Below are 12,035 nucleotides of genomic sequence, written 5' to 3'. Positions count from 1 at the left end.
TCATATTTATATTTTGGTAGTGCCCAGACCCCCTGTTGGGATTATGCCCTTGGTATACGTGGGTCTGTACAGATGACAGGGTCCTGTTCCTCCAGAGTTTGCAATTTAAGAAGCAAAGTAACCTGGAAAGCCAGGGAAGATGGGGGGCAATCAAATGTGCAGAATGGTTAGACACATGTATATGTTTGTATGCACATGGGTGCATGTGTCTCCATATTTTTGCTCTGCAGGTAGGTAACTACATTACATCTGATAGGGAAAAATCACAAACTTTGTATCCCCAGAAATGCTGCTGCATTTGTGGAGTCTTGAAGATGTTGAAAAGTTCATGATTGATTTATTTTTTATAAAATAAAAAATGTGCACAAGTTTTACAACTAACAGTGACTCAACAGCTCCTCTACCCCCTGTGACTAGTGCCTACACCTTGAACCCGGTGGAGTTTCTGCAGGCATCAGAGCAGAGTCCTGATTTCAGCTGGGGTCAGGATAGGGATGAGGGGATTGTGGGTAAGGTGTTGCCTTGGGATACAAGAGATTTGCATTAATTTCCCACCTCTGCCTTCAACTTGCCACATGCCTCTGGGCAAGTCTCTACACTTTTCTGTGCCTCAATCTCCCCAGTTGTAAAATGGGCTTCCTAACATCTCCTGCCTCCCAGTGGAAGTTGTGAAGATTGTTTCATTCATGGGCATGAGGTGACACAATCCCATGAAAGCAGAAGGTGCATGGATTTCAAGGCTTGCCTAGAGACTAGTGGAGGAGCAACACTGATTGTATCACCCGTAATATTCACCAAGTTAAAGGAGCACCAGTGTCAGGCAGCTGAAAGTCTTGCTCTGTCTGCTCTTCAGGAGGGGGAGAGCCAGGCAGTAACATTTTCCCTTCTGGCCAGTGGCTGAAATCAGCCCTGGCTACATTCTGCCTGTTTGACAGATAAGGTTTCAGTATCAGGCAGGTCAGATGCAGTCAAGTGAAGGCCCAGGAGTCTTTTTGGGTTATTTAATCTCTTGTGGGAGGATCTGGCCATTCCCTAGCTTTTGAATAATACAAAGCAAAACAGAAACCCCAAAATACCCTCCTAAGAGTGGGAGAGCTGATGCTGAATGCATTTGCAGAGCATGCCTGCTGCAGTTGCCTAGCGACCAGTGGGGAGGCAGACTGGGTGGCAATGAGGGGCTCCTCTTAGCACAGGGAGGTATTTGCGCTGTCAGGTGGGTGCAGGCTCAGTGTGCTCATCTCTGTTCCGGCTAACAATGCTTTTGGCCGAAGTTTGGGTGCAGAACAAGCAAAAGAGGAGATGGGAGACACAGTTTTTCTGAAAAGTCCGGGGACCACAGCAGAAAAAGAGGTCAGAGTTGTGTGTGTGCAGACTGGGAATCCCATGAAGAATGAGGATGGTGCAGTGCAGCCCTCTGGGACTGTGCCAGTGGAAAGTTTCTGGGGGCTGGAAGGATGATGAGGTTTTTCTCTGCAGCAAGAAAATGCACTGGTTTCATTGCTGAATTGACCAAAAGTTTCTCTGCCAATTGCTAATTTTCCAGATAGACATGCTAAAATAAAGCATGCCTGGGAGGAACGGGGGACAAGCTCCTTTCTGCAGTGGTACTGAAAGTAGGTTTAATACTCAAACTATATGCACCTATGAATCCAGTTGATTTTTCCAAGCATTTATTCTTCTCCCTCCAGGCAATGAGGTTTCCGAAGGTACTCCAATTCTGTTCAGTCTGGATCAGTTGGGTAAGTCCATGTTGAGCATATTTTCCTATTTCTTTTTCTTCTCTACATCTTGTCAGGTAATTACAAAGCGATTACTTAGATATAAAAAAAAAAAAAGGAGCAGCTACTGAGTGTGGTCTGCTGCATACATGCATAATTTCTTGCTTTTTCCTGGCTTGTTTTTGAATTTGCAGAGCAGAGAGAGAGATTCAGCTGGATGCCAGGAGATTGTATTTAGTTATCTTCCGAGTTACATTTGCTTAGGAATTTTTCTTTGGAACAAGAGCTTGCATCTCCCTGTTGCAGGTGTGACAGCTTTCCTGAATATAGCTTTAAATTTAACCCATGCCTGCCACTGGAACTATTGTGATCTGAAGGTGGGAAGTCCTACAAGAATTTCCCAAAACTTGTGTCCTCTTTTGCTAGCAGTTCAAGCAGAGGGCTAGGAGTCGGGACTGAATGTATGTGAAGCATGAGTGAAGAGTCCAGCTCATAGGTGGAACTCAGCAGTTCACTTCCTGCGTTACTATGAGTTTGACAAGCTCAGAGGTTCAAGAGAAACAGACTAAAAGCACAGTCAGAGTTCAAGACCTTGTTCACAACTTCAAGTGGGCCCTAAGAGAAGGTGGCTGGCAGCTGGGAGCTTGCAGTCTGAGTAAACTTGTTCTATCTTGTAGTTACCCCCCCCCTTCAGACTTCAGGGAGTGCTATCTAGCTTTTCATCCTACCACTAATTTCAGAGAGTGTGTAGCCAAGTTAAAGCGACTCCCTTGGAAAGCCACAGAGGGTCTCTGGGAGGCTGGATGTACTGCATGTACCATAAATCTTCATCAGGGAGCAGCAAATAGACTGCTGCAGACAGCTCCACTCAGCTGGACTGAGACACAGACCATAATCTTTTCCCCCATGGGTTCTCCAGCACCTCCAAGCTAGAAGACAAACATCTGCAATCTCTAAGTGGTTTATTACAGGACCCTTAGGTCATAAAGCTATGGAGGCTTTCTTAGTCCAGAGTTCTGTAGGACCTAGTGCAAAGCAATCTGCTTCTCAGCCATTGTTGGATGTGGTCTGCTGAGATGGGAGTGAGAGCATGGCGTGCTATATGCTCAGTCCAGGAGGCCCATGTCATCAGCCTCAGTGGAACCAGCTGAAGATACTGGTTATCTGGCCCCCTGAGGAACAGGGAAAGGGCATGCAGGCACAGTGGTGGTGGGGAGGTCATGCTGCCGAGAGAGGGAGATGAAAGAGAAGCAGATTTCAGGGATGGCTCAAGAGTAGGAAAGGCCAGAGGCATTGTCTGCAGTGAAGTACCATGTGCAGGTAGGAAGATAGAACTGGCTCAAATGTTGTGTATCTGAGGGGCAAGGGCTTGTTCTCAGAAATGCTGATTGAGTGGCACTCAACTTGGATAGCCCCGGCTGGCGTCCATGGGCACACTGAGAATCTTGCTTCATTGCCCCTAAGGAGGAGATGCTTTGCAGGTTGTAGGCTGTTGTGAGGGGGCCGGGACCCTGAGGGGCCCGGCCCGAGCGGGGAATCCCGGAGTTCCGCCCCGCTTCCGGGTCCGGGCCCGGAAGCCGGGTGGGGAACTTAAGGTTTCCCGGAACTGGAACCGCGCCGACGCGGGACCGGCGCGGGGAGATAAAAAGGAACCGCCTACCCTGAGCAGGGGAGGACGGAGACTCCGGCGGGAGCCTGCCCCGGGAGCTGCGGAGCCGGGAGCGGCAAGGCCGGGAGCTGCGGAGCCGGGAGCGGCGGAGCCGGGAGCGGCGGAGGCAGGTACAGCCGCGCCGCGTGCCACGCGGCGGGAGCCGGCAGCGGCGAAGCCGGGAGCCGGAGGTCCAGAGGCGGCTGGGCCGGGTGCGGTAAAGCCGGCAGCCGGGCGGCAAGGACCGGCGGCAGGGAGGCCGACCGCCGCGAAGCCAGGAGCGGCGCAGCACCAGCCGGCCAGGCCGGAGGCGGCGGAGCCAGGGGGCGCAGCAGGCCCTGAACGGACGGAGGTACAAAAGGGACCGGTGGCCATTGCACCGGAGGAAGCCGGGAAGGGAGGCTGGGTCGGAAGGACCCTCCTCCGGCGGCTGCGGGCCGCTTGGCCGCGGGGAAGACCCGCAGGCCGGGGGGCAGAGTTGTAGTTCCCCCGGGTCGAGAGAGTGAGCCCCTGAGTTAGAGACGCCTCAGGACGAGTGGAGCGATCAGCACCAGGGAGACTAGGTGCTGATAGGACTCCTGGGGAGGGCCCAGCGGTGTGAGGTACCCCCCCCCCACTGCGGAGCTAAGACGAAGACAAGGGAGCCCCAACGGAGGCTCCCCACCCGGAGGACCGGGCGAGGGTGTAGGGGAGGAGGAGCCCTCAGGACCCCTGGACCTTGGAGGTACTGTACCCCACGTGGACCGCCAGCTTCCCGGCAAGGGTGAACCCCATATTTCCATCAAGTCGTGGCAGGCGAGAGCGGCGAAGCGGGACGGTCCAACGCGTACCCCTCCTCTCCAGGGGACATCCGGGGATCGGGGTCCCACGGTAAGTGGCACACCCCCATCCCCTTACAGCTGTCACCGTGGGAGAAGATAGTGAGACACGAGCTGCAGCTCAGCCTGGGGCACCTCAGGAAAGAACACTTTCTTTTTCCATTTAACCTGTGGCACCTGTGCTCCTAAAACAATGGTTTTCCCTCTGACCTTCAAACCAAAGCTATCCTAAACAGGAATGGTTGTTTTAGGTGCAAGCCCCATAATTTTCATCAGCATTTGGCACTAAAGCTTCTGGGGCAGTTCTAGGCAATAGAGAGCAAATCTCTCATAGGCTAGGAATTTCTCTCATAGGCTAGGAATAGACATTAAAAAAGCCTGAGCCTGAATTCATTCAATTTTTGTAGGTTAGTCTAACGTGCTTACGCTGAATGAGTTTGTAACCACACAGACATCCCCTCTGGACCAAAAAAATTTAGGCACATGCCTGCAGTGGCTCAGGCTAGAAGCTTGGGCATGCTAGAGCAGCGCCCCCCCCTTCCTCAGTGCTGAGCTGAGGGGTGTGTGGCCAGGATGCTCTGATTAGGGAAGGGCTCCCCTCCTCATGATCACCCCAGCAGGAAGCTGATAACATGGTGTTTATCACCCCTAACTCAGTGTTCATCAGCCCATTAAGAAAAGAGAGGGACATACCAGCTACCTGTTGGTTCTGCCTTTCTCTTACAGCATGTACTGTAGCCAGCATGTGGCCTGCTGGCTAATGCTGGGAGGTTTCTGTGTAAGGCAGAGGGGAGAGGTGAGGGGAGGGAAAGTGGGGGGAACAGGGGAAAGCCAGGTAGATACCTGTAGTCTCTGCCAGAGCTCCAGCCAGGGAGCAGAGGGGAGGGGCCAGCCCTGCTGTGGAGCAGAGAGCCCCGCCTAGAAAGCATGCCAGGGTGCTGGGGAAGTCTGGTTTAACTTAAACCAGGGAGGGATCATTGCATAAACCGGGTTGACCCAAATCAGTTAAGTCTGATACTATATTCAACCAGCTTTACCTCAAACCGGTTTCAGCTGTTTTCAGACTGGTTTATGTGCACTGAATATCTGTTCTGTTACAGGTTTAAACCAGTTTGTGTAATGTCTGTCCCTAGCCATAAAGCCTGAATGATGAAAGAATCACATAAAAGAAGGTGATCAGGGTTAATCCTTAAGTATCACACAAGAACCATATTTGTTTGCTGTGCTTTCCAAAGTTCTGCTTAGCTGAAAACCAAAGGAAGACTCTTCTCTGATTAAGAGAAGTGGGAGGCTAGTGATCTTTTAAAAATGATTATATCTGACCATAAGGTGGAGCATCTTGTCCCATAGACAAGAGAGGCAAGGGCTTGTTCTGACTGTATCCATAAAGCATGTATTTTCCTAAACTAGAACATAATACTTGTCTTCCACATCCAGAAATGAACAGCTTGGGACAGTTTTTTTACCTATTTCACCCAGTTCACCTGACCATGTGTATAACATGGCAAGGGGAGGCGGGGAAATGTCTAGCTTACCCTTAATTGAAGCATGAGATTTGAATATTACTGCAAACCCAATCTCCTTTTTCTGAAATACTGGATTTCTCATATGAAAACTGAACTTACAGCTTGGAATAACACCAGCACTGGAGGGTAAAACAAGGTTGTCCATAAATAGAAGTAAAGAACATTAATTTTAGCATGTGCATGCCTGTACTGTAAATCTAATACTGGGAATCTGGGTTTCTTAACGCAGTGACTAAACACAAGCTATATTATTGCTAGCTGGTTAAGGGTGGTGGTGGACAGTAGCAGTTATTTTCATTGATAAGGATTCTTCCATGCAACTGACAGGCTCTTTGGGAAGCTCTATGGGGCAAAGAGTTTGGATGACTATCAAGGGCTCTTCAGTCTACAAAACTAGGCTCACCCATAGCTTTGTAGGAACCCTGAGGGAGGGCTGTGGCATTACCATGCTGCTCTGGAAGTAGATTAGCAGCTAGCTTGTGCCATAGGATAATCTTTCCTTGCTCCATTTCTGCTCTAAAGAGGAAATAAGCCCTATACAATTCCCTTCCTCTTGTGTGCTGGTACAGTTGAGCTGGCTGGAACATTGTGGGGGCTCCCACACAAACCCTGCTTCACACCTGCCCATTTTCTGCCCACTTGTGTGGAAAGGGAAGTAGCAGCTCTCTGGAGACTGCTTTTCCCTGTGTGGGTGGATTAGACATCCCACAATCTGGACTTCAGGATAGCAATGATTATTAAAAATAGATTTGGTAGCACTTTACATAGCTCCTGTGTCCTCCAAACATAAAGCAAATCATCGTGTTCCAAGCTAAGATAGTCAGGTCCAACAAAGAATTTGGGATAGCCATACAGAAAGGAAAGAACAAAACAATATCAGTGCTTAGAAGAAGAAATGCATTTTTAGCAACAAGGCGGGGGGAGGGTGGTGTAGGTATGTGTATATGAGAGAAAAACACAGGTCCTTATGGCCAGGAAGTGAGTGACTATTCCAAGTGTAGTGGGGTGTGCTTTAATGAGATTTCTGGTCTTTCCTATGTTCATCTAGTTCAAGGGTGTCAAACTCACTCTGGGCCAGTTCTGGACCAAGGAGGTCCTTGTGGGCTGGATCAGTGGCAGGGCAGGCGGCAGCACTGTGTGTAGCATTGTCAGCACACCCACTGCTGCTCTCTCTGCTGCCAAAGGCTGCCCTCAATAGGGCCCCAGAGCTGGACACAGACATAGGCAAACTGAGGGGTCACCTGGGTCCCAGACAGAAAGGGGGCCCAAAGATGAATGATTTTTTTGTTGTTGTTTTTTTGCAACAAAAAAATCATTATCTCTGGCAAAGCGGGGCCCTATACTAAAAGTTTGTCTGTGGCTGCCAGGAGTCTAGGTGCGGCGCTGTCTGGCCACTCACTCACCCTGCCACAAATTTGTGACCCCCTGTTAGCTCCTGATCCTGCTTGAAATATCATAAGAATTATTATGTTATTTTGCTACTTTGGCTTCCAACATGAAACATAGCAGTGGAAGAAAGATTAGCCATTTGATTTTTCAAGCTTTGTGAAAGGTTTACGTTGCGTGACCAGTTCTTTCATTCCTAGTAGTTGCCAACAGGCCACATAATAGTAAAAGAAAGTTGCCAACAGGCATGACAAGGAGCACCTCCTTTCAGCCTTTACCAAACAAGATGGGCGCTAAGGGTAATGAACCGCGTTGGGAAGTTCTCAGCATCTGGCAGGATTGGATCCTTGGAATGCTTCTACAAGCAGCTGTTTCCTTTCTCCAAGTAAAATTACTGTGATAAGGAAACACTGGAGACATCCTTTTGTTATGGCTGTATGACAACTAGGCAGAAGTAACTCCTTTTCTTTCTTTTCATTTATTTGTCCCTTCTCTCCCATAGTTCAGTTACAGGTTTTTGAGTGTCTGAATCAGCTGGACATTTGTTGGGTTCCTTTCTTCCCTGAATCAGAAATCAGAAAATCTGAAAATTTCACACTTCTTTGTTACCTAACAGAATGATATTGGACTGACTCCTGGGTGAATTGCAAGATGGACTTGTTGGCTTAAGAAAAAAGGGAAGTGAAGGGAAAGAGAGATGCTCTTTTGAGCAAGAGCATCAGCTGTTGCCAACATACTGTTCCACTCAGTGAAGTGCCATTAAGACAATTTAGCACAATATTGGGGAAGGGGGAGAGAGATAGGACAGGTTGGAAAAATTCATGGGTGGGGAAAGCCCCCTTCAAGAGTGAACCTGGAACAGACTGATAGGAATTTGATGACAGAGGGGGAAAATGAAATGCAGGTGGAGGTATGGAAAATCCATCTTCTCACAATCCTGATCAAATTGCTTTTGTAAATGACACATGTGAACATTTTTAGGGCCTGTACACCAAACTTCCTGATAGCTGGATACATGCTTGATTATTTTGGTGTATTCTTTACATCTGTACTATGTGTATTATAACCCTGTTAGAGATACCTGTTATATTCTGGTTGCAGGAAATAGAGCTTCTATGGTACTCAGTTCCTGCAGAACTATTACAACTGGGAATCTGGTCCCATTTGATTAAAAAAAACCCATCTCTGACCTGTTTGTTCCCATTGCTTAGTAGCCATCTAAGCTGTTTTTTTTTCTTTGTTGTTCTGACCTCATCTTTCACTGGAATGAATCCAGGGAACTAGTGCTCTGCTTAACACAGTCCTCTGCCAGAAACCATATAGGTCAAATTATTAGAGGAAAGAAAAATGAAAGCTCTTTGGCAAAATTGGAAAAACAGATGTGCAAAAGTGATTTTGCTTTTCCAAAGGCAGCCCTGCCTGTTAAATGCACATCGGGGGGAACCTGATAAGTCTGTGCAGTCATCAGCATAGTGAAGACCTTGTGGTGGCTATTAATATAGCACAGTCCTATATTTCTTTTAATGCTCACTGAGTTTTGGAGCTCACTGGCTATCTGGTAGCTAGATTGTTTAAACACCATTTGTAGATGGAATTGTGTAAGTACTGTTCGAAGAGTGCACGTGGAATTGTCTCTGCTCATAACTTATCAGAGAAGCTGGTGATTGTTAAAATAATATCTGCTGAAACAAGTTGTGGATGTGGGGTAAGCAAAGTTTGTGACTAATCAGACCAGCTAGCATTCTTTCCATCTGACGGGGCAGGAGGCATGGTAAGGACATCTTTTTTTTTTTTTCAAAGGATCTGTGTAATTATTTACTAAGCTTAGCCTAATGGAACTTCTTGATGCACTATAAGCTAATTCCATGATTCAGTTCATGCAGGTGACCATGATTGTTTTAGTTCATATCTGTGGCTGGCTCTACACACTGTATCACAGGGGGTAATGTTAAGTGGGCTATTATTCATAGAGTACCTAGTTGAATATCTCATGAAACTGCAGGCACATCAAGAAATGCATGCAGGCATTTGGGATTGCCAGTGTCAGCTGTAGTGGGACAATTATTTGTTTACTTGCAGCACTTGGAATCTATGAGATTACATACATGGGTAGTTTTATGTGTAATAAGTGTCAATACCAACCTGCAATTGCTGTTCAGAACAGCTGAATCCCTTCCATGAGAGCTCAGTGATCTTCCCTGAGGTCCATTATAATAACCAAGTCAGACCTATATTGTCATTAATACAGAACTGACAGGACCGGGAGATCCAGGAGCCTGGTCATGGCTGAGTCCAGTAGACCCCTGGAAAAGAATGGAAAAAAAGTTGTCTCCTTCGCTCCAGATCTTGCCAGGGGAATATGTGGGGTGTTTTCTTTTCTACTTCCAACTTACAGGTCTTAAATCTATTCCATTGCCTTAGTTACCAAAAGGGAGCTGTGGGGGAGCAGGCTATGTGAAATGAGATTAAATTGTCTATTCAGTTATAGCACACAACTCTTTACCTGCCAGCAAGGCATCTGTAATATTCAGCATCAACAGAGTGGCCAAGGGCAGCATGAACACTTGGAAATGAAATGCTGTAACTGGAGGAGTTCTCTTCTAGCCTGCTGCAGGCGCTGGGCCTTTGGGAGGAAATGCTAAATTCAGTGTACCTGTGCTTTGAGGAAATTTGAACTGCTGCTTGCCTCCTCCCTACCTGTTACATAGTAGAGGACATATCATCCAATCTGCACCCTTCACAACTATCACTTCATTATAGCATCAAACTGGAATTGAACTAGAGGAGGATATTGAAAAGGGCTAGCAAACACCACTCTAAAAATGAAGGATATGGGGACACATACAAAGTTATGGACCCCGAGAGAGAGAGGGAGACCGTCATTCACTGAAATTCATCACGGTCTGGATCAGGCACCATGGGTCAGATGTGCTGTAGAAAGATTGATTCTGAAACAGTCCTCCTGCTCAGTGCTTCCCTAAAGTACTGTGATTGTTATTGATCTTTGGGAGAACAGTGTATTAACAAGGGAAAAGCAAAGTGAGGACTTGGTAAAAAACATATAAACCCTTCTAAAAGCTAGCACAGAGGGAGCTGTGGATAGTCTAGCCAGACTCAGCTGATTCCCACAGGTCCGGCTCTATTCAGATTATATAAAACTCTTTACTAGAGCAAGTTAATTAAAAAACCCCCAAACATTTACCCTATTTCATTCAGACAGTAATTAGAGAAGGAAGACAAGAGGTGTTTAAATTGCCATTTTGAAATTAGCTTTGTGAGAAATCCCTCCTTCCTTTCTGCACACTGACATGAATATGCATATTACAAGCCAAAGGCGAAATGTTGTCTTTGTTTATGTCTGACTAGTTGCTCATATGAATACAAATAAAAGCAGCCTTTATCTCCAGGGTCTCAGCAGATAATCTGCCCTGAAAGACCAAGGGCCATATGAATCACTGGGAGTTTAGGTGTGTAATAGTATTCAGAGGTGTAGGTTGTCTCAGTCCTGATCCTCAAAGGAAACTTACAAAACACTTCCCAGGATGAGGCTATGAACTCCACTTCATCAGCTTCCTGGACACTAAAAATCATGGAGTAAATATAAACATTGGATTTATAACACAGTATAACCTGCCTCACATCTGACTCCTCAGGTATCTCTCCACTATTCATCTACCTTCTCGCCCCCCCCGCCCGCCCAGCCTGTCTTTCACCCATCGACTCCTCAGTCTACATTTTCACTGACTGCCTGTCTTGCATGCAGACCAGACCAGCCTCTGGCTTCTTTACTTTTCATTCCATCCAGGAAGAGCTCACACCAACTGCAGAAACTGCCTTAGCCTGATGAAGGGTTTTTGAACCCGAAAGCTTGCTTAATAATTGTTTTCCAACTATTTAAGTTGGTCTAATAAAAGATATCAGATTAACCTTGTCTACCTAATAGTATTCAAGCACTTAAGTGCCTTTTGGGCCTGAACATAAGTGACTTGACCAAATGCAGATAGGAATCCTATTACAGAGAAGGAACAAGCAAGCCTTCCCCAGTCCAGGCTAATGCCCGAGCCACTGGACCATCCGTTATCTCATCAGCATCTTGAAATATGTAGGTAGAATAAGATTCTTTGTTCTTTCACCCTTGAACCATAGTGTGTTTGCAATTCTGCTGTGTTTTATACCTGTGCCAATCCAGAGTGTATTGCTGACTTTCGGGAGCTTACTCTGGAGCTCTGCCACTCTAGCTCAAAGCTAATCTTGCACCCTCAGAACTAGGTGCTCAGCACTTCTAAGTCAGCCCACTTACTTTGGTGTCTAAACACAAACCCAGGAGACTAACTTCAGGTGCCTGCATATTGTGATAGCACCCAGCGTTTGCAAGGAGCTGCACAGCCCCACTGGTTGAAGTGCTCACATACAGACAGGAAAGCTCTTGTCTGCTGTGCCCAAGCAAGATGTGCAGTTCAAATGGGGAAAATGCTTCCAAGTTAAATAATAGCACAGAAGAGACATGCATGCCAGGACTGAGTAACCCTGTGATCTTAGTAAGGTCACTGGTGCAGCCCTGTCATGGCCCCCACCCATCATCAAAGTGGGACAGATGGACCAGGGCAGAGCCCAGGATCAGCCCCACGCTGCCCCTATGCCACATTTGGGAGCACTCTGTGAAGTGTGGCGTGCGCACCAGATTCTGGAAAAGAGACAGTGTAGTGCTGCTCATAAGTTTTTTGTCTGCAATGTGCTTCCTGGGATGTGCACAGTGCTGTGCCAAGGCAGGCACATGGCCTCAGTTTCAGGATCTGATGCATGTGAAATGTGCTGCTTGATGGTGGCACAGAGGCAGTGCAGGCTTGCTCCTTTTCTTTTATGTGAGTAGTAAAGCACCTTGCACATAGTAGGCTGTGCAGGAATAACTCGGATAGTCCCGTTGTTGCTGGGCACTGTG

General features: G+C 47.2%; 1 protein-coding gene across 5 annotated transcripts in view; it reads left to right on the top strand.

Moving 5' to 3' along the window:
• The window catches only part of AMOTL1 (angiomotin like 1), a 165,460-nt gene that overhangs the window by 17,805 nt on the left and 135,620 nt on the right, over positions 1 to 12,035 (top strand). For 4 of the 5 annotated variants that reach the window (XM_090030460.1, XM_090030455.1, XM_090030441.1 and 1 more), the window contains exon 3: positions 1,689 to 1,739. In XM_090030460.1, coding sequence (XP_089886586.1) covers positions 1,689 to 1,739 — 51 coding nt within the window. Of the gene's footprint in view, positions 1 to 1,688; positions 1,740 to 8,606; positions 8,868 to 12,035 lie in introns of those variants that run through there. The other variant, XM_090030483.1, reaches the window with a different exon arrangement.

The sequence above is a fragment of the Crocodylus siamensis genome, chromosome 1 (assembly GCF_052110815.1).
Source record: "Crocodylus siamensis isolate JL-2025a chromosome 1, ASM5211081v1, whole genome shotgun sequence".
Classification (NCBI taxonomy): domain Eukaryota; kingdom Metazoa; phylum Chordata; order Crocodylia; family Crocodylidae; genus Crocodylus; species Crocodylus siamensis.
This window is presented reverse-complemented; position numbering and strand designations above follow the sequence as displayed.